The sequence below is a fragment of the Geotrypetes seraphini genome, chromosome 19 (assembly GCF_902459505.1).
Source record: "Geotrypetes seraphini chromosome 19, aGeoSer1.1, whole genome shotgun sequence".
In the NCBI taxonomy this organism is placed as follows: Eukaryota; Metazoa; Chordata; class Amphibia; order Gymnophiona; family Dermophiidae; genus Geotrypetes; species Geotrypetes seraphini.
In genome coordinates this window covers 3,360,385-3,386,496 of record NC_047102.1, presented here as the reverse complement: position 1 = coordinate 3,386,496, position 26,112 = coordinate 3,360,385, and the positions used below count along the sequence as shown (strand labels likewise).

Sequence of the window (26,112 nt, the reverse complement as noted above, 5' to 3'; positions counted from 1 at the left end):
TGTCGTCATGAAATTTCCCACCCCTGATTTTCAGCGGATGGCCTCTTGTGGCAGAGGGGCCTTTAAAAAAGAAGATATCATCTTCCACCTCAATACGGCTGGTGATATATTTAAACGTCTCTATCATGTCTCCTCTCTCTCTACGTTCTTCAAGTGAATATAGCTGCAATTTATTCAGCCTTTCTTCATACGGGAGGTCTTTGAGTCCCGAGACCATTTTGGTGGCCATTCTTTGAACTGACTCAACTCTCAGCACATCCTTTTGGTAATGTGGCCTCCAGAATTGTACACAATACTCCAGATGAGGCCTCACCATGGATCTGTACAATGGCATTATAACTTCGGGCTTCCGGCTGATAAAACTTCTTCGGATGCAACCCATCATTTGTCTTGCCTTTGATGAAGCCTTCTCCACTTGATTGGCAGTCTTCATGTCTTCGCTAATGATCACCCCCAAATCACGTTCTGCCTTGGTCCTAACTAAGGTTTCACCATTTAGTGTGTAAGTTTTGCATGGATTCCTGCTGCCGAGGTGCATGACCTTACATTTTCTAGCATTGAAGTTTAGCTGCCAAGTCGAGGACCAATGTTCCAATAGAAGTAGGTCCTGCGTCATACTGTCTGGTAAAGTGTTCTCGCTTACTATGTTGCATAGTTTGGCGTCATCGGCGAATAATGTGATTTTACCCTGAAGCCCCTGAGTCAGATCTCCCACAAATATGTTGAAGAGGATCGGGCCCAAGACCGAGCCCTGAGGTACTCCACTGATCACCTCCGACGTTTTTGAAGGGGCACCATTTACCACCACTCTCTGCATAAAATGTTGCTGAGATGAACAACTTAATTTTTTTAGACACTTTGCCTCGGAGCACGTGGTATTGATATTATTTACATAAAATGATATAAAACCATAGGTTCCGACGTGGCCCGTTTCGATCCTGTGTCAGGGAACCGAGTTATGCATTCACAACGCTTTTGCAATTTATGTTTTCAGAGACAACAACCCTTTAAGGCGTGTTAAAGCGTAACTCGTTTCCCTGACGCCATGTCGGAACCCGTGATTGAGATACGTTCTTTGCTTTTGAACTTTTAGTAGCATAGAAATAATTTAGACTGCTTTCTGCAGCGAAGAAAAATATCTTTTGACTATTCAATTATATGCAACGACTGGGTGGTGAGGCGACATTCTTGGTTTGCCTCCGTGTCTCTAAGCATATTTTTCTTCTAAAATTATCAACTTGAACAAGAGGACTAGAGGAGTGATTTTATATCATTTTGCTTTGACTCTCTTCAATCACTCACATAGATAGAGAGTACCAAGATTTTTGGTTTCCCTATTATTTGTGCATTTGAGAACATCAGGTAGACTTATTTGGAATAAATTAGCATGACAGCTTTGGAAGACAAAATTATCCATTGGCTGATTTTGTCCCTTCTGACAGCCACCTATGTTGTTCCCTTGCTGGCCTTATTCTGGTCCCTATAATCTTGGGTTGTATCATGTTATTCTCAACTTTTGCAATCTTTTTTTTTTTGGGGGGAGGGTACTCTCAAAAAAAAAAATTAGAAGATAGCTGTGTTATGCTGGGGTCTTATGATGATTTACAAGGTGAGGCAAAAAAAAGGAACCCCCTAGCATTTTTTATACTCTGGAACCAGTTTAAATGTCTACGAGGCTTGCCAGCTGGGAGTCACCAGGCCTCAAGCATGTGCAGATGCTTAAAACCCTGAACTGGCCTTGCTCGCAGTTGCTTCTGTGTTGGCGTCTGTATCTAGGCGTATCAGTAAGGAGAAATGCCAGTCACATTGGGGGGGAGGGGAGAGGCATGCCAATAACCATGGGGAGAGAGGAAGGAAGGAGAGAAGTGTCATTCACCATGGGAGGCCGATCACAGTGGAAGGAGGAAAGACAGGGAAGAGATATCAGTCGCCATAAGGGAGGAATATTTGAATATAAACCTTCGGCTTATGTTCAAGTTAAGTTTTCCCCCCTTTTTAGGGGAAAAATGTTAACTTGCTTTGGGTAGGATGGGTTTATATTCAAGTATAAATAAATAAATATATACTGTATAAATTCTTTATTTTGCAACACAGATAGACCAAAACATTACCCTGTTGTGAAGCAGGCTTAGCTGTCGGCTAACTGTTCAATTGGATGCAGGGTTTGGAAGATTGATTGAGGAAGAAAATGTCCTTCCCTCTCGGGTATTTTAACCTACCACAAGCATCAGCAAATGGCAGCCCCTGCAAAAATCCATTACTTACACTTCGAAATGCTGGTACACACACCCACAAAGCTCCAAGCGATGCCTGTGGTCTGTGAAATGGACAATCTCACTGTGTTTGCCATCAATTTCCCATAGCCTTACTTGCCTTTCAGTGAGTCTTTTGTGCTAACTTTGAACAAGATATCCAAATCTAAATGTCTATTGCTGATTGCATTCGTTAAGTGGGTTGCTTACTCAAGAGTTAGACCGTGGGGAAAATGGACTGATCTTGTGCACTCCGTTTCACAGTTTGTGATCATCCCAAGATAAGCTGCAATTAACCCTTTAATGGGCAGATGGTGAAATGGCTGCTTTACGTAACTTGATGTTGAACAAGAGCAACAGTGCCAAGTCACAGGCATTTGGAGATGCAGATCTCCCATAAGAGCCATAGAGGACGCATGTTGCTTCTGAGCAACAATGTCAAATAAAGGGTTAAGGAGATTTGTTTGCTTGTTTAGATTTAGTTCAGGCTTTTCTTATTGGTAGTTAAAGGCACGCTACATTTGAGCACAGCTGAGCAGCCATCTCCCTATCCCCACAGTTTGAGGGTTGGATTTGCTGAAAGGCCTATGGCTCTGATTCTATAAAGACCCCCTAACTTAATTGATAAATAGGCTTAATTGGTGCTGATGTTGGCACTAACAACTTAGAATAAGCTTTACTTGGTCTTAATTGAAAGTTAGGTGCCTAACTTGAAAAAGTAGATTCTATAAAAAGTAGGCAGCTAGCCCAAAGCGCCTACACTAAAAGTTGGCATGGTTAGGGTCGGATCATGGGTGTGTTTTCGAGTTAGGCGCCTCTTTGTGAATCAGGTGCCTTAAGGCTCTGAAATCAGCGCCTAACTTTAGGCTTAGAAAACCCTGGCATAAATTGTGGATGCCTAAATATTAGGACACTGAGAGTGTGATTCTATAATTGGCGACTTAAGTTTTTTTTAGAATCGGTGCTAATATCTGTGCCTAGTTTTAGGTGGACTTTATAGAGTCAGGACTTTACTGCTTTCTTGCAAGCTAAGATGCCTTAATTTCATGCAACTGAAAGTACTAACTGAAAACAAATTTAGAGCAGTTTAGAAGGGATTACAAATCAGAATCGAGCCTCTTCTACCGTACATCGAGGAATAGATGGAAACATTTCATAAACAACTAAAATATCGATAGGGTCAACATGCAGCATAATCATGTATGTTCTGGTACATACGTATGTCGGCCATTTTAGACACATTTGAGGTGTTATTTAAAAAAGAAATGTATTACAATAAAAGACGCATTACTACTAATCCCCCTCGCTTCAGACACACCTATCACATCTTTCTTGCCACTTTCTGAAGCAGTTCTGGAAGTCCGCTATTGTGTCTTTACTTGCGCTGTCATGGCTGTCTCGATGTCCTGAATCGATTTAAAACGGTTACCTTTCACGGTCATTTTGACTTTGGGGAAGAGCCAGAAGTTACACGGTGACTAAGAGCCAGATCCGGTGAATAAGGTTTTTGGTTTATTTCTTGTAGCTCTTGTGAATTTGTAGTATCAGTTGGATGAAGAAGTTGAATATCGTACGGATATGGTAAGAATATGGCAAGTGTAAGTAAAGGTGACATAAAGATATTAAATCGAATAGGGGCAAGAATTGACCCTTGAGATATACCACAAGGTAAAGTAAAAGGTTCAGTGTACTGATCTTGCGGTTTTAATCTGTCATATCGATCGCTTAAGTAGGATTTAAACCATTGCCGAGTTATATCGGTAATGCCAATATATATCACTTAAACGACATAGTAGAATGTCATGATTGATGGTATCAAATGCTGTTGTAAGATCTAATGAGATCAATAATACTAATTTGAGATGATCAATGTAATTCAATACTGTAGTGGTAAGTGCAAAAAGTGAAGTCTCTGTTGAATGATTTGGATGAAATCCAGTTTAATTAGGATGAAGAACTTATGTTTTTTTCCAGAAAATCATTTAGAACGTTGAAGATATGTTTCTTATTAATCTTTACATAAAATTTAATGTTATAAATTGGCCTATAAATGTAACAGACTTAGTTTTAACTAACCCATCCACTTCAGGTTAACCGACCCATCTGCATGAAAATGGCCACGAATGCACTTTTTTTTAAATTTATTCAATTTTCTATACCGTTTTCCTAAGGGAGCTCAAAACGGTTTACATGAATTTATTCAGGTACTCAAGCAGTTTCCCTGTCTGTGCTGGTGGGCTCACAATCTTTCTAATGTACCTGGGGCAATGAGGGGATTAAGTGACTTGCCCAGGGTCACAAGGAGCAGCGTGGGTTTGAACCCACAACCTCAGGGTGCTGAGGCTGCTCCACACATTCCCCACCTCCAGATGTTGACAGTGCATTCATGGCCATTTTCATGCAGATGTGTCGGTTAACATGAAGCCCTCACTTTAGTCCATGGTTCACAAAAGGCTTTAAGGTCATTCAGAACTTGTGCTTTGGTACATGGACCTCTGTATTGCAGAAGTGGTCGTGAGCTGTGCTAATATTTCAAATCATCTCTTTCTGGAAAGCTGCTCTTTGCTTTTATGAAGGCTGTAGGGCAACTGTCTGAAATTTTTGTATAATTCCAATCACAAGATCAAAGGTTGATGGAAGGACCTCACATAGGAAAGTTGTTGATTTTGTTGCAAAGCCGCAAGACCAAAATGTCACCACTTTGGCAAGTTATCAGTCTTCCACCAATATTAACTCACCCCGGGGGTGGGAAGTGGGGAGGTGTTAAAGCAGACAATTATTGACTGAAGAAATGACAGTGTGACTGATGAGATTATACTACCCCAGGTCATAGACTGTATGACCTCCAGGATATAATGCCTTCAGTCACCCTCAGAAGAGTAGTTTTCACCATTCTCTGACAAAGTTGAGTTAATATCTCTTTTATTAAACCACGAAAGGTCTGGAGAGATTGGGTTGCATGTGTAGAACCTATAGCTTGGAGCTGAAAAAAACAAACTGATTCTTACTTCCACTGTGTTATATTGACTGCAGGCAGCACTTTCCAGATCACCATGAAGACTGTGCCTAGTCAAGACTAATAGAAAAGCTGTGTATCATTTTGAGGATTCAGTTAGATCTCTCTCCTATTTATTTATTCTGTGCTATATAGGTAAAGCGTAAAGACACTTGCCATTTTTTTCAAAGTTGTATTGTGCAGTCTAGATTAAGACATTTACAAATGCAATTGACTATGAGTTCTGATGTAGAAATAATAAAGAGTTAGTGCACCTAGGTAAAAGGACCCCAAAATGTTTCCTTAAACCTTTACGTGCCAGTCAGTTCTGACCTTGGAAAAGAGGTTAGATCTCACAGATTACGCGATATTTCAGAGGGTGTTTTATCTTTTTCAGGAATACCTTTGTTTCAAGCCAATCTTGGCATGCTATGTTTTAAAAATTATAATTACACCTCCTAGCAATGTCTAGTTAATTTTATTTAAATCCACATAAGACCACAACTGATAATTTGCTGAGCATAAGATTTATTTGTATGATACACTGGTCCTGTAGAAAAGAATGCAGAATCCTTGCTAATAAGGTTTTTTAAAATCTATAGTACACGACTCGCAATTCATCTGGATTCTAAAATGAAAAAACAACCCAGAAGCACCTTTTGTTCTCCAGTATTCACAGGGGAACTTGGAAAGCAATCATAGCAACAAGCTCAGTCTTACAAAAGAGAGAGCTCATAGAATGTCACCAAATGGAAAACCTCTTTCAAAATGATACTAATAACCGATAGAGCTGTATCCCAGCTTGTTTGGGGAGGGGAGGGGGGCAGGAGCTCTGCCCTGGCATATGACCTCTAAACAGCTCCCGAGTCCCCCACCCACCTTTTTCCAGCGCTTTAGTTAAATCTTCAGTAGCCGCTACGCAGCGTCCACGAGACTTGCCCCCGGAAGTAGAATGAAGGGTTCCAGAGCAGGTCTGCTGTATGATGCTGCATGGCTGCTGCCCGAAGATTTAAGCAACACCACTGGAAGAGTGGGCGGGAGTGCCAAAAAAAAAAAAAGCAACCGAGAATTGTGGGGGAGGCCATGCCCTCCCCCCATTCCGATGTCTATGTTCCAGCTCGTGCTGGTCATATACCAAAATGCATAGAACTAATCCAGAGAACATCAAAGGCCATATTTTAGAAAATGCTTTCTCCTGTAATGTTTCTGAGGAAATTAGAATTCAATTTATCCACTTTACGTTCTGCAAAATGCCATTCATATAACCTAAGTATGGGACAGAGGAAACAATTTAATGGCGTCCTTATTCAGTACATTACATTAGTGATTTCTACTCCGCTATTACCTTGCAGTTCAAGGCAGATTACATAAGAAGTTATCTGGACATTTCCAGAGGTATTACAGAGTGGAGTGGGTTGCTACAGGGGATTGAGATGATTCTTGCGGTGTTAGTTTGTCTTTAAGGATTTCTTGAATAGCATGGTTTTTATTTCTTTTCTGGAAGTTTTGTAGCCTGGGGTCGTGATCAGTAAATTGGAGTGTTAGTAGTCTAGTCTAGTATTTTTCATTTGACGTCTCTGATTGGAGGGTGCGTGAATGGTGTCTGGGTTCTCCTGTCTGGAAGTGGTAGTTTGGATTAGGTGGTTGTTCAAGTAGGCGGGGCTGTCTCCATTAATGGTTTTAAATAGTAGACAGTAGAATTTGAATAGCATTCTTGCTTGTATTGGGAGCCAGTAAGAGCTGTTAGGTCTCAAGTGCACAAACTTTTCATGGATCCTCAAGGGAAGAGGGATCTCACAAAAAAGGAGTTGCAGATTTTGGATTTGCACAGTTTAGATCCCTTGTACTGGTTGGTGGATGTTGTGCAAAATATTCAAGTTTTGCATGACGGCATTCCAATACAGCGGAAATTGGCCCTAAAAAACCATCCTTCCCAGATGAATTGGTTGTTTGAAAATCCCTTTTACTCAGTTTGGGGTTTCCTAGTGCACTTTTGTTGCTTTAAGGGGAGGTATTTTCAGGAGACATCTAAAGGGGGTTTAGTAGAAAAAGATGCCTTCATTGGATTTTTAGCAAAGGTCTGCTCAGAGTCTGCAGCCCGTTGGCACATATGGGTAATTTTCAAAGGAGAAAGCTATAGGCGCTTATTTTTCCCTCCCACTCCCTCATCTCCAGCTTTGATATTGTCGTTTCACTATCAAGGCCACTTTACTTTTCTTTTTTGCTAGATTCTTCAGTCTTGCTAAATTTTTTTTACAGTAGGCCTAGTTTCTTGTGCATCGTGAGCTGCTTCCCTCTAGTGGGTATCATTTGCTTTCAGCTATTTCCTGTTGTCTCCTTTTTATCCACTTAATCCAGGATCTTTTACAAAACTGTATTTCAGATAGACAATTGTTCATTGCCGAGACTAAAATGTCGTATTGTTGCTAAATAACTTTATAGCATTTCTGGCTGCTGGATTTCGTCTCCTTCCATGAATCTTGGAGAACTCTGATAACCAGAGCCCTGACGGATGAGCCATTGGCCCAGGCTTTTCATTTGCTGGTTTCATTATGCGTTTGAACCCTAGAAACTGCTCTTTGCAGTAGCTTCACTAGGGTTACCAGATTTGACCTATTGCCATGCCCCCAGACCCGACCAGCTCCACCCATGTGACGCAATGACATCACACACGGGTGTGCATGATGTCACCGCGTTGCATGTGCGGATGCCTCTTCCTGATGTGATTTTGAGGAGGACGTCTGTTTATTTATTTATTTATTTTAAATTGTATTTTTTCTTTCTTCCCCCTTTCCTATTGTTTCATGTGGATTGTTTACCCCAGTTTTTTTTTTTTTTTAATTTTAAAGTAGTTAATTTTAATTACAATGTATTTGTGATTTTAGAAATCCAATTTTATTTCTTTGTAAAACGCTTTGTATCCTGAAAAGCGTTTAATCAAATAATATAATAAACTTGAAACTTCACTAGAGCAACTAAATTGGTTAAGGGGCTGGAGGAGTCGCCGTACAGTGAGAGATTAGAGAAACTGGGCCTCTTCTCCCTTGAAAAGAGGAGACTGAGAGGGGACATGATCGAAACATTTAAGGTACTGAAGGTAATAGACTTAGTAGAGAAAGACAGGTTGTTCACCCTCTCCAAGGTAGGGAGAACGAGAGGGCACTCTCTAAAGTTGAAAGGGGATAGATTCCGTACAAACGTAAGGAAGTTCTTCTTCACCCAGAGAGTGGTGGAAAACTGGAACGCTCTTCCGGAGGCTGTTATAGGGGAAAACACCCTCCAAGGATTCAAGACAAAGTTAGACAAGTTCCTGCTGAACCAGAACGTATGCAGGTAAGGCTAGTCTGTTAGGGCACTGGTCTTTGACCTGAGGGCCACCGCGGGAGCAGACTGCAGGGCACGATGGACCACTGGTCTGACCCAGCAGCAGCAATTCTTAGATTCTTATGCAGATTGTTACAGAAACTGGCAAGAAACACTTGGACTCCTTTTCACGTATTTAATACTGGTTGTAAAAGAAGCAAAGTTGAAGATGGCCAAGGTCTGGAATGACCTAATTATTATTATTTTTTTTTTTTTTTGCAACTCCACATCAGAATTATCCTATTCACCCCACCATCAAAATATTGGGAGTGATTTTGGATCAGAATTTAACCATGAAAGATCAGGTGAATGCTTTAGTACAGAAGGATTTCTATACTTTGTGGAAATTGCGAACTATTGGAGCATATTTAGACTTTTTGTCTTTCAGATTATTGGTTCAGTCACTGGTTTTGAGCCAGTTGGAATATTGCAATATATTTGCTGGTTATCAAAAAAAACTCTACGCAGATGGCGCATAGTCCAGAATGCTGACGATCGACTGATCTTTAATCTGCAAAAGTTTGATCATGTCGCCCCTTTCTTTCATGAATTGAATTAGTTGCCAGTTGAGGTGCGGGTGAATTTTAAATTTGGCTGCATTTAAGGTTTTGTTCGGCCTTGCACCCAACTATCTCATGAATTCGTTCACATTTGTAAATTCAAAGCGCTCTCGACGCATGCATACTGTATTTACCTTTCCTTCAGTTAATGCCAATAGTGTTGCTGAAAGAAAGGATAGTGTATTTCCTTGAATCTAATGGGTTACAGGATCCGAGGCAACATGGCTTTACAAAAGGTAAATCGTGCCAAACGAACCTGATTGAATTTTTTGATTGGGTGACCAGAGAGCTGGATCGAGGACATATGCTAGATGTAATTTACTTGGATTTCAGCAAAGCCTTTGATACAGTTCCTCATAGGAGGCTGTTGAACAAACTTGAAGGGCTGAAGTTAGGACCCAAAGTGGTGAACTGGGTCAGAAACTGGCTGTCGGACAGACGCCAGAGGGTGGTGGTTAATGGAAGTCGCTCGAAGGAAGGAAAGATGACTAGTGGAGTCCCTCAGGGTTCGGTGCTGGGGCCAATCCTGTTCAATATGTATGTAAGTGACATTGCTGAAGGGTTAGAAGGAAAAGTGTGCCTTTTTGCAGATGATACCAAGATTTGTAACAGAGTAGACACCGAAGAGGGAGTGGAGAATATGAAAAAGGATCTGCAAAAGTTAGAGGAATGGTCTAATGCCTGGCAACTAAAATTAAATGCAAAGAAATGCAGAGTAATGCATTTGGGGATTAATAATAGGAAGGAACCGTATATGCTGGGAGGAGAGAAGCTGATATGCACAGACGGGGAGAGGGACCTTGGGGTGATAGTGTCCGAAGATCTAAAGGCGAAAAAACAGTGTGACAAGGCAGTGGCTGTTGCCAGAAGGATTCTGGGCTGTATAAAGAGAGGCGTAGTCAGTAGAAGGAAGAAGGTGTTGATGCCCCTGTACAGGTCATTGGTGAGGCCCCACTTGGAGTATTGTGTTCAGTTTTGGAGACCGTATCTGGCGAAAGACGTAAGAAGACTTGAGGCGGTCCAGAGGAGGGTGACGAAAATGATAGGAGGCTTGCGCCAGAAGACGTATGAGGAGAGACTGGAAGCCCTGAATATGTATACCCTAGAGGAAAGGAGAGACAGGGGAGATATGATTCAGACGTTCAAATACTTAAAGGGTATTAACGTAGAACAAAATCTTTTCCAGAGAAAGGAAAATGGTAAAACCAGAGGACATAATTTGAGGTTGAGGGGTGGTAGATTCAGGGGCAATGTTAGGAAATTCTACTTTACGGAGAGGGTGGTGGATGCCTGGAATGCGCTCCCGAGAGAGGTGGTGGAGAGTAAAACTGTGACTGAGTTCAAAGTAGCGTGGGATGAACACAGAAGATTTAGAATCAGAAAATAATATTAAATATTGAACTAGGTCAGTTACTGGGCAGACTTGCACGGTCTGGGTATGGCCGTTTGGTGGAGGATGGGCAGGGGAGGGCTTCAATGGCTGGGAGGGTGTAGATGGGCTGGAGTAAGTCTTAACAGAGATTTCGGCAGTTGGAACCCAAGCATAGTACCGGGTAAAGCTTTGGATTCTTGCCCAGAAATAGCTATGAAGAAAAATAAAAAATAAAAATTTAAATTGAATCAGGTTGGGCAGACTGGATGGACCATTCGGGTCTTTATCTGCCGTCATCTACTATGTTACAATATAAACAATACCATCAACGTCTTTTATCGGATCAGGCTGCATTATGGGATAAAGATTTGAATTCTCTAATAGCAACTTCTTGTTCTTTTCAGCATTTTAGGAGACAACTGAAAATGTATTTTTTTACAAGATTAATGTATCATATTCACTGCTTATGTGTGGTTTACAAAACTTAACGGTATTGTGGTATTGAAATAAATTTTTGTTATGTTATACCAGCAGAGGTGGTAGAGGGCATCACTGTGGCCAATTTTAGGCATGCTTGGAACAGATATGGAGGTTTGTGGTAGGTTGTTATGAAACTATGTGCTTTTACCCAAAGTGGATGAATCTCAGTTGAGCCAACTGGAAGGGTCATCTTGGGTTTTACGTGCTATTATTTACTATTTTATGTATAATCGATTGATTTTAAAGCAGTTCCCAATGAATATTCATGGAGTGCATTTCTTGTCCTCAAAGAACCAAATTCATTTGTGGTTCTTATGAAAAAGTGGTAGGTGAAGAAAAGCAAAAACTTGCCTTGAGAACAAGCAAGGAAAACACACAAAAAGAGGCAAGTGAGATGCCTCAACCCAATCAAATAAAATCTGTTTATTTGTCCATAAAACAGTGCAACAATGAAGACAACTCTTCTAAAATGGTCCCAACTAGGATCCCAGTTTCAGCGAATGCCTTCCTCAGGGGATTAGTGAGATACAGATCATCCGCAAAAGCCACCTGGAAGGGTCATCTTGGGTTTTACGTGCTATCGTTTACTATTTTATGTATAATTGATTGATTTTAAAGCCGTTCCCAATGAATATTCATGGTTCTCATGAAAAGTGGCCCAATTGGGCAGGTTCTAGAAGTGGAGCTGACCCGCCCCTGCTCTTTCTCTTCCAGATGCTGCACAACAAGCATGTCATGGTGCGAGTAGGAGGCGGTTGGGAGACCTTTGCTGGCTATTTGTTGAAACACGATCCCTGCAGAATGCTACAGATCTCACGGGTGGACAGTAAAACATCTCCCATCCAGATCAAGTCTCCCACCCTCAAGGACATAAACGCCGACAACTACTTGGTCGTCTCTGCTCACTACAACTGTAAGAGGGAGATAAAGTGAACCGAGCAGGCAGTCTCATGCAGATTGTAGTCATAAGGTTGCAAAAGAGCTTTACAACATTCTGAACATTCAGTTTAAAAAAATTAGAGAAACATGGTTTAAAAAAACCTGCTATTTATTTTGTGCAACCTCTTAGCAAGATAGTTGACCATTGTTTGGTAAAGTGCCAGAGGTGGGTGCAAAACTCAAATGTACTTATTAGTCAGTATAACTTTCTTAAATAAATGTAATTATTATCGTAATAAGATCAGTTTGGGGGGGAACATATATAGTATACTGTATAAAGGGGCTTTGCACTTATGCCTAAATGTGCAAGAAAGCACATGTACAAGATTAGTATACAATAAGGTTATCGTTTCTGCCAGTGTGCCTCGGTAGCTCTAAGAAAAGCAATCTTCATAAGCATTACAATTAAAGAGAGAGCAAAGTTTCAAAGATAGAGAGCAAGAGCGAGGGGTGTTGTTGAGAGGGGGCTTTTATAGCTTGGAATTATTCTAAATATAGAATCTATTGAAGTTAAGCATCCCCATCCTTAGTAAATTGTCTGAAACAATAGTTAGTTTCACTGACCAGGAAGGGAAGTGAGGTGTGCTAGACTGGAGAAGAATAGACTGGAGTCAAATGTAATTTCCAGTATGCCTCTGACAATAACTGTGCACCTGGATCCATTGTATATCCTAAGCTGTCCATCCTAAGCATCAGACATTAAAACATCTTCTTAGCACCTCTTAGCTGCAAGTTCGTTTGTTACCTTTTAAGCATGATTTAATTAGGGCTGTTTGAAAGTCTGCCTGGATGCTTTCTGTATGTGAATTCTGTGCATGAGTACTTATCCCAAAGTCAGATTGATATAATTTCCCATAGGCCTTTGCTGACGTTGGTTAGGGCAACCAAAATGCTAATTGGTAGCAATGCTAGGGCCGACAGGTATGTTTTGAAGCTCTGTTGGCTGCAGTCTGAGAGCTCAAGCCTGTCTTGTATTTCTTGAAGTCCATCAGCTCTCAGAAACTTTGCCAGTCTCATGCTTTAAAAGTAAAAAAGTAGACAGGCAGACAGAGGGAACACCTTGCCTAAAGTATAAACAGTCTAGCAAAAAAGGCAAGGGAAGTCTTTTCAACCAATGATCAGTCTTTAGTCAACACAGTGGTCCCAACAAGGATCCCTGTTTTGGCGTGTAAAGTACACCTTCCTCAGGGGACACTTTGCACTTGCTGTGAACACCGCGATCCAACTGCGCTAAGAATTTTTTATCTTTCAGCATTTCTCTGCAAAAGTGTCCCCTGGGGTAGGCGTTCCTTACACGCCGAAAGAGGGATCCTTGTTGGGATCACTGCGTTGACTAAAGACTGGTCATTGGTTGAAAAGATCTCCCTTGTCTTTTGTGCTAGACTGCTTCAACGTAAGAAGGAACATGGCACAGTAGCACTAGCTGATCGTTCTGTGTAACCTTTTCAAAACTGCATTTCTTAAATCTAAGAAAAAAAGAAGGGATTAGTGAATCCTAGACTGTCTTGTGTAGGTGGAGAACACATGCAGAGGTACATGTTTTCAGGTTCTCAAGTCTGCTCCCATCCTGATCCCCTGCCTCTGGGACAAGTCGGTCCTGGACGTGGTCACACCGATGTGGAAGCCCAATGTACCTCCCTCCCACATCACATGGTAGTCGGTTAATGTTTTCTTTTGATAAATATTTTAGTAATTATTTTCTTATGTCTAAATCCTTCTTTAATGCAAATAAAGTTTACATTTGATTGTGATCTGTGTTTGTAGAATTCTTTTGTAGCCGAGAGCATCATTCACATTTTCAGGGAACAGAACAGGTATGTACTTTAGATATGTTCTGTTTAATCGCTCCGTGTCAACCTGTGGCTCTCATGACATTCTTTGCAGGTGACTTATTTTGCTTGGAGACTAATTTTTTCCTTCCTTATGCTGTGAGTTTTGGACAAACTGTATTAGGCTGTCACATGCCACCAGAACAATTGTCAAGTTTCTCTCATGCTTCCCCTTATTTAATAAAACCTACCTCTAAAATGTCACAGTACATTGTTGATTTATGTGAAGAACTGTGACTAGACCTTTATTTGAAAACACACAGAGCCTACAGGCTGTAATTGTGGGGAAGGTGCAGCCGAGAAGTTTGTCTCTCTCTGGTTAGGGTTACCAGATGTCCTCTCTTTAGAGGATTGTCCAGGATCCCGGACAGACTTTCCAAAACCCGGCGTTTGGGTTTTTGAAAGCCCCCAAGCTCTGGAGGGCCTCTGAGCATGCGTGGATGACATCACACGCATTCGCTCCTGCTCCAGACGTGATTGGAGAGGCAGCTTTCTGGGGATGGGGTTGTGTGTCCAGGGTTTTCCTTTTTTTAAATATGGTATCCCTATCTCTGGTTAATCAAAGTGTTGTGGGAGCTAGCAAAGAATTTCTTTAAGCAGCTGGCTACTTCTGGGGAAGGGGGGAATTTCTGTTTGCCCTTTTTACCTCATTGTGTTCTTCTGGCCCGACTCCTGTGCACATAACCGCCTGGGTAGGGTTACCTTAGCCCCACCCCCAGCCTCAACCCATTTTCGTCCTTGGGACTGCGTCAGGAGGGCATATATGCATGCAATGCAATGCAATGCAATGCAATGACATGCATGCATGTGATGTCCTCCCGACACAGACCCAGGTTGGAAGCTTTTCAAAACCCAGAGCAAGTGTACATTTCTGTGCTCATGTGCTAATATGCTCTACATTTACAGGCATCGAGGCCCGGGTTCTATAAACAGTACCATCGGCTGCCGCTTGCGTATCAAATCACATGATAAATGCCGTGCCTTTGGGAAATGTAGGCCAGGGTTTTCAAAGCCTAAATTTCCACCTACAGAGGCGCCTTACAACGCTTAACGCCATTTCTGGTGAAAGCCACGCCTACAGTAGCATCAGGCATCTCCGTTTTTTTGCTATAAGTTGCATTTAATTTATTTTAAACAGCAGCTTTGACTTAAGTTAGGCGCCAGTATAGGTCCTAGTCTCTAGAACTGCCCTTTGTAAAACAAGGCCTAGTATTAGCAATCTGGCTTACTCATCCCGATGTCTTTGGCAGATGCCAGTGGGAGGAAATCAGCCAACCATGGCGGGGGCATTGATGGGGGTTTTCCCAGGGACCAGAGCTAGTTTCCTACGGCACTCTCCAATTACTGGAAAGTCCTGGCCCTGCGTTGTGTTGGGAAGAGCTGCATGGCAGGCTCAAACAGTTCCCCGCTTTTAGAACCACACTCCTTGCAAAAGACAGATCAGGTCTTAGGCAGTGGGGGATAGATGTTCATTTACAATTGAGCAGCTGTAAACCACTCATTAACCCCCTTTTAACTCGGATTATTTCACTCTCAAGCAACTGCACATCTTAACGGTGAGATTAGGGAAGTCAGCAAGTAAAGAGGATTTTAAGTACATCAGGGGCTTCCTCTATGTTGATAAGGTCATTTAGAAAGACTCTGCTGCTTCCTCCGCGGCCAGCGAGCTCTTCTAAACTCACTGCTGGCTGCCACGTGCCACAGTACTGGCATTTTTCATGCATGGTGGTGTGCGGTACTGAAGTTTTATAAAAAGCATATAGCACATGCCTACCCAGCTACTTTGTGCAAGTGTCAAACTGGGTTGGAAATATTTGTATAGCTTTTGTCTGGGAAGTATTTTATAAGGATACATAATCCATTCGTGATCAAGAGGGGACTGAACTTAATGGTTTCTCAAGTTGCTGAGCACACAGTTGTTTGTGTACAAGAACCCTCTATTCTAATAGGAGGGATGGCAGTGGCGGGAAATATAATTTAAGAAATCAAGTTAGGGTCTGCATCCATGGCATGGGCTGATACCACCATCCCTTCACTAGCTCAACACCTCTCCTTAGGGTCAATTGTGTTGGGGCATGAAGTCTCTGCCAACCTGGGTGAGCTTGTAGGTCCAAACATGCAAAAACTGCATCCTTATAATGCCCTTGTATCGCTCTATGGTACGGCCGCACCTTGAATATTGCGTGCAGTTCTGCTCACCGTATCTGAAAAAAGACGTAGCGGAATTAGAAAAGGTACAGAGTAGGGTGACAAAAATGATTAAAAGGATGGGACAACTTCCCTATGAGGAAAGGCTAAAGTGGCTAGGGCTCTTCAGCTTGGAGAAGAGACAGCTCAGGGGTGATATGATAGAGGTCTATAAAATGATGAGTGGAAAGGATAACTCTTTCCAAAACTACTAGGCCTAGGGAGCTTGCAAGGAAGCTACTAACTAGTAGATTTAAAACAGACTGGAGAAAAACATTTCTTCATACAATGTGGTGAAATCAGTTAGGTTAGCGGGCTTTAGAAAAGTTATAAATGGTTTCCTAAAAGTCCATAGGCCATTATTGAGACGGTTTGGGAAATTCACTGCTTATTCCTAAGCTAAGCAACATAAAATCAGTTTTACTACTTGGGATCTAGCTAGATACTTGGAACCTGCTTTGGCTACTGCTGGAAACAGGATCTTAGGCCCGATGGACCTTTGATCCGTCCCAGTAGGGCTATTTTTATATTCTTAGACACAGCACTTTAAGGAAAGCAGCAATTCAATGTCATTGTACAGAAATTTCTGTAGTGTAGTTGTGTGTGAAAATGCAGTTCTGGCACTTGCTCTCTTGCAAGATCAACAACATCTGAGGATGTTATCAAACTTATTTAATGATCACTAGAACAGGCAAAAAAAAAGAAGAAATGCAACACTGCCCTCTTCTGGTAGAACACTGGTACATTTTAGCTTAGTGTTATGTTACAGCAACTGGAAACAGACATTACACAATATTTACCTATCCCAATATTCAAAGTTACAAATCAACACCTGCAGACACTACACTACATCCCATCCTTTATGTAAGTGTCCCTAAGATTACTCAAGGCAACAGGCCTTCTCCAAACTAGAAAACAAGTATTTTTATAAAGATTTAAGCAGACCATAAATGGCAGTGAATCAGCTACACTCTCTTTAAATAAAACCTGCAAACCTGAGGCCAGGGGTGGGAATGGGACTTGGATACCACCTTTTTGTCATTTTACAGCGATTTACATTCACATACTTCAAGCATTTCTCCTCTCTATCCTGGTGGGCTCACAATCTAGCTCATGTACCAGTGGATTAAGTGACTTGGCCAGGGACACAGGGAAACGGTGCAGAGTTTGAACCCACAACCTCCGCGTGCTGAGGCTGTAGCTCTTAACACCACTGTGCCACACTCTCCTCTCCAAATGCAAAGATCACCATCGACGCAAGCCAGCAGAAACTACAGGAAAGGGCCCGTCCCTTTCAGAGGCAAAGACAGGATGGCTCCATCTACTTTTAAATTATTTTTTTTTTCCTTTCTGCTGCTCTCGTACTGGTCCGCTTGCTACAGCTTTGCAAAACTAGCCCGGGCGCCCACAAAGCCAAGATGCACAAAGATTTCACACTGTGTAAACATTGGACCTGAGTTGCTAAACTTTTTTCCTCCATTGCCAAAGAAAGAACAGAGGGACAGACCTTGGCCGGATCGTTGTCTGGTTCACACATTTTTACAAAACCTTACTCTCCTGCCCTCAGCCGCCAAATTTAATAATGTGGATTCTCTTTAACCGGCAACATCCTGGGTGACTGGATGATTTCCACACATTCTGACCTTACACAACTTCTTCCCTTAAAAAGTACTTTTGTGAATTTTAGGAACACCCACACCATAATTATTTCCTCCTCCATTTTTGACATTTCTTAACTTGTACTTATACCAGAAAAAGCATTAATTTTTTTCATTGTTAATTTCACAAGCTTTGGTTTGTTAGGTAGAAGTATTTGAGGACAGCCCAGGCCATCCTGGTGTTTGTCTTAAGCCCTGGGCTTGCTAACTGTAGACAAAAACTGGAGCTCTGGGTACACAAAGCAAAAGCCACGTGAAGAACTTCCGCATAGCTGCAAGGTTAGAGTCACAGCAGCCACAGGCCCTGGTTCTTTCTTTTCCAACGTTTCTTCCTCCGTGTCTCTCTTTATCCAACCTGCCACTAGGAACAGAAAGAGACAGTGTAATAGAAACATGGCAAACCCAGGACAGAAAATCACCTCCCAGCTGTTGTGTGTAGTCTTTGCTATCTTCTCACTGTCCCTTCCCTAGGGTTACCAGATGTCTGGATTTCCCCGGCACCTGGTCTGGGTTTTAAAAAGCTTCTGACATCGAGACGGCATCTGCGAATACGCTGATGTCACTGCATCGCATGCGTGGATGCCGTCCCAACGCATGAACAGGTTAAGGGGGTGGGGCAGTGGGAGGTATGGAGTCCAGATTTTCCTTTGGAAAAATCTGGCAGCCCTACCACTTTAGAGCCTCCTCCGCTTTAAGATTTCTCCTTCCTTCCCAAAGCAACACAACGTGTGGACTGTGGTACTTTTATTAATGCCCTTCTTGCAGAGGTGGTTAACCACCACATGGTACATGCACTTCTCCTTTTAGAAGATTTTGATGCCCGCATGGTCTCGGTTTGTAAATACACTAATGCATTTCATTTCTTCCTTTCCATGCCCCATTTTGAATGCATCGTTCAGTAAAGTCTTTATTTTTTGGAGGACAGAGCCAATGGAAAAAATGATGCGACAGAGAAAATTCCAGGTGATGGACAGTAAGTGACTTTTGATGGAAATACTGCCCCTTGCTAAATTTATGAATCTGTATAATGGTTAGGACCACTTCCCTTTTTTTAAAAGCATTTCTGGAATAATGCACATATCCTTGTTCCTTCATGCAAGGCTCCTGTGGACTGGGAGGCTCCCTAATAGTAAGTGTGTCTTCTGCTACAGCCGGAAGGGACGTTCCCTACAGCTGTTTAGATCTCACTGAAGAAGACGGGGGTCGCCAAGCAGCAGAGAGCTCTCAGCGGTATAAACTGGCTCCCCTTCTTACAGTCACTGTGCCAAGGCTGCTGGCAGGTACTTGTCTGATCCTTTTTGGAGATAGCCCCACTAGCACTTGGATGTTTTTATAAGTCCCTAAATTTCTCATTGTGAGTCAGTCACATTGACATCTGTATTGTTGAAAAACACAGTGTGAACAAGTTTTATTGTGAAAGCAGCACTGCCGTAATGCACCACTATACTGCAACCAGGGGGATCATAGTACGTGAAATGATTTACAGAAGGTACAGTAGGACCATCATCCCTAGTTAGATGGTTCTCAGTTTATCTACAAGGTGTTGGCTCTGGTTAATTTCAGCCTTCCCCTCCCACAAACACAAAATGGGACCACCCCAGGGTAAATGCAACTGAAAGGTTTAAATAGACCCAACAGATCTGACCATGCCTGACTGACTTACTTGGCAATTGTTCAACTTACCCGAAGGCCTCCTCTGCCGCCCACAGGGCCTTCAGTAGACGACCACTTCTCGGTCTCTTCCTGCTTCTTTTTCTTCTGCTCCACTGACTGTGGGTTTTTAATGCCGCGGGAGGACGCCTTCAAAGACAAGCACAAGATGCTTACTGGTTCTTTAACGCCATGGGCTGTTCCCATATATTTTCATAGGTTTTACTCCTGGTGGAATTCTGTGCAACTGCGCAGTGCAGAATTCTGCACTTGTTCCCATCCCTCATCATGCTCGCACGAGTCTGGCCTCTCTCCCGCTGATCAATCTCCCACCACGACACCTGACATACCTACAGCCTCCCACAGATGCAGCAGTGGCAGCAGATGGCTGGCAGAGGCAATGCTGTGAACAAGGAGCAGTATGGGGCTGGAACCCACCACCTCAGGGTGTCAACGCTATAGCCCTAACCACCAGGCCATTCCTTCCTCTTAAATCATTAATAAGACAGGACTTGTCAAAATATTTTATCATCTTAAGAGAGATCTGGGTTTCTGATCACATTATAAACCATAAAACTATACTACACGATCATTGCTTCCTATCTCTCCCCCCCACCCCACATCATCATGGCATTAGAATGCTTATTTCATTTAAACATTTTGGTATCTTCATAATTTGCTCATTTTTGACCTGAGGAAAAAGGTTCAGCCTTTGAATGCATGTCAGAAATAGATTCTTTCAATAAAAAGGCTTCCCCTCGTCTACCTTTGGTTTTGTTCTATTACCAATAGTTAACAGCGCATTCATTAGCTTCGTCTTAAAGAGGGTTGTTTTTGTTCGCTGAAATTGTTTTTATTCAAGGCTTATTTTCTAGTTTGCATAATAGAAGACGGACGCAGAAAACGCTTGACTATAAAGCACCGCACAGAACATTCTTACAGCCTGTGCACGGTAGGTAGGTCATTTACCTCTTGCTGCCTCTTTTCCGCTGCTGCTGCAAGCTGTCGTCTTTTCATCTCCTACAGAAAATGGGAAGTGATGTCATAAATCCAGAAGTGAAAGTATTCAGAAGGATTTGCTATGTTTTAAAGTTTCTTATGCCAACATAAAAGCTGGTTGCGGTTAAGCTGACCCCTGTCTTGGAACGCGATCCGTTGTAAACGGAAGTTAGGATGGAGGAATGAGTAGACCAGTGGTTCCCCAATTGTGGGTCAAGTATGCCACATTTGGGGGGTCTCAACCTATGGAGGTAAATCAATGTGTCATCAAATGTGCCTTGGCAGGGTTGTGGTCATGACTGCAAGAGCAAGGTTCCTTTTGATTACCTGCTTAGGAAAAACCATCAAAGGGACCGTACAATAAAATTTCCTAGGTCAGACAAGAACTCCAGTATTAAAGGAAAGAAAGATATAGGAAGAATTGTCCAGACCAACAGCATTTCACTCTACCCTAGCGTAAGAACATAATAGCCTTACTGGTTCAGACCAAAGGTCCATTAAGCCCAGTAGCCCGTTCTCAAGGTGGCCAATCCAGGTCCCTAGTACCTGGCCAAAACCCAAAGAGTAGCAATATTCCATGCTACCGATCCAGGGCAAGCAGTGGCTTCCCCCCATGTCTCTCTCAAGAACAGACTATGGACTTTTTCTCCAGGAAATTGTTCAAACCCTTCTTAAAACTAGCTACGCTATCCGCTCTTACCACAACCTCTGGCAATGCGTTCCAGAGTTTAACTATTCTCCCCGAGTGAAAAAAAAAATATTCCTTCTATTGGTTTTAAAAGTATTTCCCTGTAACTTCAAGTGTCTTTGTAAGGTTTGATGGAGTCCAACAAAACAGGTACAAAAATCAAATATCAAACACTAATAGAAATAAACGCATCTTAAGAGCCCCTTAAACTTTTAATATAAAAGGTTCCATACATAAAGCTACAGAAAAGTGAATTCCATAGAGTTGAGCTTTTAGAAGAGATTTATAGTTTATTAAATATTGCTGTAATGCCACTGGCAGATCTCGGTGGTTTACAATCCTGAAATGAACATTAAAAACAGGAAAAGAACTACAATACCGTACAATGTCTTGAAAGGATAGAATCTATCATTCAACCAAGATCCAACCAGTCTAGAACAAATAGAAGACAGTGGGAAAGGAGCAGCATCCGTCCTACGAGGGGTTGAATATTTGGGTAAATAGACAGGTAATTAGCACGAATGTGACTGTAACGGAAGAGAATTTCAAAAGAACAGTGCTGCAAAAAAAGAAGGAATGTGTCTGGTGAATTTAGAATTAGGAAGGACAGATTGGAATGCAAAAGACGAGGGGGCGAATATGGGATGGTAAGAGATAATCGGTACTATCTTATTTGCTTTAAATGGAAGTGTCAGTAGTTTGAAAATAATCCGTTGTTCCACAGTAAGCCAATAACGATGCTGTTAAGAGAAGAAGCATGCCCGTATTTATGAGTATCACATAATAGTCTAATAGCCGTATTTTGTAACAACTGCAGTTTTTTTAATATTAAACATAGAAACATAGAAATAGACGGCAAATAAGGGCCACGGCCCATCTAGTCTGCCCACCCTAATGTCCCTCCCCTACCTTTGCCCTGTGAATAGATCCCATGTGCTGATCCCATTTGGCCTTAAAATCAGGTTTCGACAAGTTCCTGGAGGAAAAGTCCATAGACTGTTAGCGAGACAGACATAGGGGGGAGGGGGGGAGATCCACTGCTTGCCTTGGATTGGTAGCAAGGACTGCTGCTACTCTTTGGGTTTTGGCCAGGTACTTGAGACCTGGACTGGCCACCGTGGATATAGGATGCTGGGGGGGGGGGGGGGTGACCACTGGTCTGACCCGGTAAGGCTAGTCTTACATACTGTGTACAATTCTGGAAACCAGACCCAGAAAAAAACCCATAAAGTGGACAGAGTCAGGCCAGAGGGCAGGTATTCAAACAGTCAATAGACTTCATCCGGAGCAGAGGACAGGCCACGGGGAGCTGCCCTTAGGAAGGGAAGCTCTGGAGGACATCAAGGGGGAAGATTTAGGAGTGGGTGGGAATGACGGCTGTCCCTTTTCGGAGGCAGTGACTGCTTTGCCCCCAGGGGCCGACTGCAGGAAGAGCCACCACACGGGGCCCACCCTGGGGTCCACCCACGGGGCCCACCCTGGGGCTCCATTGAGGGGGGGGGGTTCCTGTCTCGTCCACGCTGGGGCTTCGCCCGCTTTGGGGTCTTCCCAGAGCCGGCTTCTGCCATCTGCCCAGCCCGTTGACTCACTGCACCACCCGCAGCCCAGCGTTTTGAAAATACGCGCAAGCCTGCGCGGGCGGGGGCTGATGATCCGGCCTCTACTCACCGGATCCGGCGTCTCCACCACGTCGTCGGCTGCGCCCCCCAGGCAGGGCAGACACAGCCCCATGGCCGGGGGCAACGGACGGTCAGCGCCCAGCCCGGGTCTCTTCCGGAAGCCTGGCCCCGCCCCCCGCCTCAACTAGCTTTATTGACCAAACAATTCTACCCGTTGCCCCGCCCCCCTGCCCCAACGCTGCCGCCTGATTCCTCCTCCGCTCCTGCCAACCCCGCCTCTCCTAACTGTCTGGATTACGGGAAACGCTCCGATTGGTCTTCACGCCCGCCGAGTGTCCCCCGATTGGCGGGCGCCTGCCTCTTGTGCGCGCGTGCGTCACGATTCTAGGCTACGTTAGCTTCTGGGCGGTCTGCTTTTCTACGCATGCGCCTCTCCTTCGCAGCAATCCTTGAAGCTAAGATGTGGCACATTTAAACGAAATTGCAAAAAAAGTGTTTGTACACGAAACTTGGATGCAACAGAGAAAATGCCTGAATATAGGAAAGATGCTGCTTTAACCACTACTCATCCCTTATATAGCGCTGTACATTTTGACATTTATAGACGGTCCCTGCTAAGAAGAGCTTATAATCTGACTTGGCTAGACATGACATAGAGGTTGGGGATGATACCCAAATCTGCAATAGAGTAGACACACCGGATGGTGTGAATAACATGAAGAAGCTTGCAGAATGGGCTGAAATTTGGCAGCTAAAATGTAATGCTAAGAAATGCATTTGGGCTGCAAAAACCAGAGGGAACTGTATAGTTTAGGGGGTGAAGAACTTATGTGCACGACAGAAGAGCAGGACTTGGGTAGTGATTGCATGTGATGATCTTAAGGTGGCCAAACAGGTTGAAAAGGTGACGGCGAAAGCTAGAAGGAAGCTAGGTTGCATAGGGAGAGGTATGGCCAGTAGGAAAAAGGAGGCATTGATGCCCCTGTATAAGACTCTGGTGAGACCTCATTTAGAATATTGTATACAATTCTGGAGGCCGCACCTTCAAAAAGATCTAAAAAGGATGGAGTCGGTCCAGAGGAAGGCTACTAAAATGGTGAATGGTCTTCATCATAAGGCGTATGAGGACAGACTTAAAGGTCTCAAGATGTATACTTTGGAGGAAAGGAGGGAGAGATGTTTAAATACCTACATGGAATAAATGCGTATGAGTCAAATCTCTTTCATTTGAAAGGAATTTCTAGAATGAGAGGGCATAGGATGAAGTTAAGAGGTGATGGGCTCAGAAGTACACTAAGGAAATACTTTTTTACAGAAAGGGTGGTAGATGCATGGAATAGTCTCCCAGAAGAGGTGGTGGAAACGACTGTCTGAATTCAAGAAAGTGTGGGATAGTCACGTGGGATCTCTTAGAGGAAGAGATAATGGTTACTGCAGATGGGCCGACTGGATGGGCCATTTGGCCTTTATCTGCCATCATATTTCTATATGACACATTGAAATTTTGTGATCAGTATGAACCTAGCAAATGGATCTCTTAGGGAATAGAGCTCCACACTTGTTTTTCATTTAATTAAGAATTCCAGCAGGTGGTGCTCTTTTCATGTGGCATAAAAATAGTCATGGTATAATATTTATTTATTTAGATTTCTTAACCACGATTTCATGAAGAGATCCACCCAAACCAGTTTACAATACATTAAATAGTACTCAGGTACTTTTAAGTATTTTTCTTATCTGTCTAAGCAGACTCACAATTTAACTATGGTTAAATCTAATAGAAGATGAGGTGAAGGATGATGGTGGTCTTAATAGGGGATATACCTTGATATAGGGCTCCTTTTATCAAGCCACGCTAGCAGGGTTAGCACGTCGGACATTTCATCACGCGCTAACCCCCGCGGCTGGCTAAAAAACTAACGCCTGCTCAGTGCAGGCGTTAGCGGCGATATTACGCTTGTTAAACCCCTACTGCAGCTTGATAAAAGGACCCCATAGTGTTTCAGCAAAGCATGAGTCACATTGGTTGAAGAATTCTCTTGCCCGAATATGATTCGCTAAGTTGAAGTTAAGTGCAAATTATTTTTATAAGAAAAGTATATATGAATATAGAGCTTGATGAAATAAAATTTATGAAGAGAAATATCAATTTTGAGCCAGTGACAATTTGATGCTTAAAACCTTAATGGTGACGTAAACTTGAGCCAGTTTGGGTGTCATCGCTGAGGTTCTGTTAGAAAAGTGAGTGATATTGCTTTTTATATAGTTTATAAAGGTCACGTTTAGGACACTGTGAGGTTGAATTCAATGTCCAAAATAAAAGAACAATATATATAAAGCATTTATAGAATTTTGTTGCTTTTATTTTGGTCATTGAAGTCAATCGCACAGGGTCCTAAATGTGAACTTTCACCAATCGCATCTCCCTATCCTAACAGAATAGCAGGTTGTGCTTTCAACAATCAGTTCAGACAAATTTCTTGAAGATTCTGGATCCCGATATTCTAGAATTGCTTTAATTATTTGTTTTATTTTTAGAAAAAAAAAAAAAAAAAGAAAATAATTGATTGGGCAAACAAACATGAATGAAAACAAGAAAACTGTTGCATTTGTTTGCAAGTGTTGTTTGCAGTCTTTGGCCCTCTTTTACAAAGGCACGCTAAGCGTTTTAGCACGGATTTAGCGTGTGCACTGACCGCTAACACGTCCATAGGATAACGCATGCATTAGCGTTTAGTGTGTGCTAAAAAGCTTAGTGCACCTTTGTAAAAAGGGGGTTTGTTTTTTTAGCAACACCAGAAACCTGTCATTGGTGTTTTGATGCTTGATAGGGCAAAACACAGGAGAGTTCCTACAGGAGCAAACCCAAATATAAAATTGCTGCCCATTGCAGAATTTGGATGTTCAAAGACCAAGGTGGCCACATCCAGTGTAAGGAAAGGTCAAGGGTAACTGGTTTTATGTTACATCTCTTCCATTTTGGATCAGAGATTTGAGAAGTAGAAAGAAATGCATTGCTACCTGTCAAGTGCAACTTGTATAAAGACAGCACATGTAAATTCTCAGATCTGACATAGTTCAGTCACTTAACTGGAAATAAAATAATTTTCCTACCTTTGTTAGCTGGTGATTTTATTTTTCTAATCATCTTGTTTCCTGTCTCCACTTCTGCTTCCCTGTCTGTGTTTTTAACTCGGTATCCAGGGTCTCCTGTCCATTTGTTTCTTTTCTCTCCTCCTTTCTTCTTAACTTCCTCCCCATCTTTGGCATTGATCTTTCATTTCGGCTTGCTTCCATTTTTCTGTTTCCTCAAATCTGTTAATGTGCATCTCTCTCTTCCCTTCCTTTCCACTCTGTTTATTTGTAAACTACAATGAACTTTGCAAAGGTATTTGCGGTATATAAACAATGACTGCAGTTGTAATCCATATGCCTCCCACTATGTATTCTGACCCGTGCCTCCTCAGTCCAGCATCTCTCACTGTTTCCTTGCTCCGTGGCTCCAGCGTTTCCCTTCACTC

The 26,112-nt window shown here is 42.6% G+C and overlaps 2 protein-coding genes across 2 annotated transcripts in view; one reads left to right on the top strand and one right to left on the bottom strand.

Moving 5' to 3' along the window:
* The window catches only part of GAS2 (growth arrest specific 2), a 59,632-nt gene extending 47,531 nt beyond the window's left edge, over window positions 1-12,101 (top strand). Inside the window, exon 8 of the mRNA XM_033928230.1 lies at window positions 11,737-12,101. Coding sequence (XP_033784121.1) covers window positions 11,737-11,955 — 219 coding nt within the window. The 3' untranslated portion in view covers window positions 11,956-12,101. The remainder of the gene's footprint in view (window positions 1-11,736) is intronic.
* Window positions 12,102-14,287: 2,186 nt separating this feature from the next.
* Window positions 14,288-22,774, bottom strand: SVIP (small VCP interacting protein). The gene is made up of 4 exons (XM_033928231.1): window positions 22,641-22,774; window positions 20,255-20,305; window positions 19,319-19,435; window positions 14,288-17,996 (listed from the first exon to the last, which is right to left on the bottom strand). The coding sequence occupies exons 1-4, from the start codon at window positions 22,701-22,703 to the stop codon at window positions 17,982-17,984; spliced, it is 246 nt and encodes an 81-aa protein (XP_033784122.1). The 5' UTR covers window positions 22,704-22,774; the 3' UTR covers window positions 14,288-17,981.
* Between the last annotated feature and the right edge of the window lie 3,338 nt (window positions 22,775-26,112).

What these genes read in the sequence shown, in the direction of transcription:
- SVIP (XM_033928231.1), bottom strand. Translation starts at nt 22,703, where the DNA reads ATGGGGCTGTGTCTGCCCTGCCTGGGGGGCGCAGCCGACGACGTGGTG. An exon ending in TGGTGGAGACGCCGGATCCG is followed by an intron (nt 20,306 to 22,640) that starts GTGAGTAGAGGC and finishes CATTTTCTGTAG; the next exon opens with GAGATGAAAAGACGACAGCT. An exon ending in CGGAAAAGAGGCAGCAAGAG is followed by an intron (nt 19,436 to 20,254) that starts GTAAATGACCTA and finishes TTGTCTTTGAAG; the next exon opens with GCGTCCTCCCGCGGCATTAA.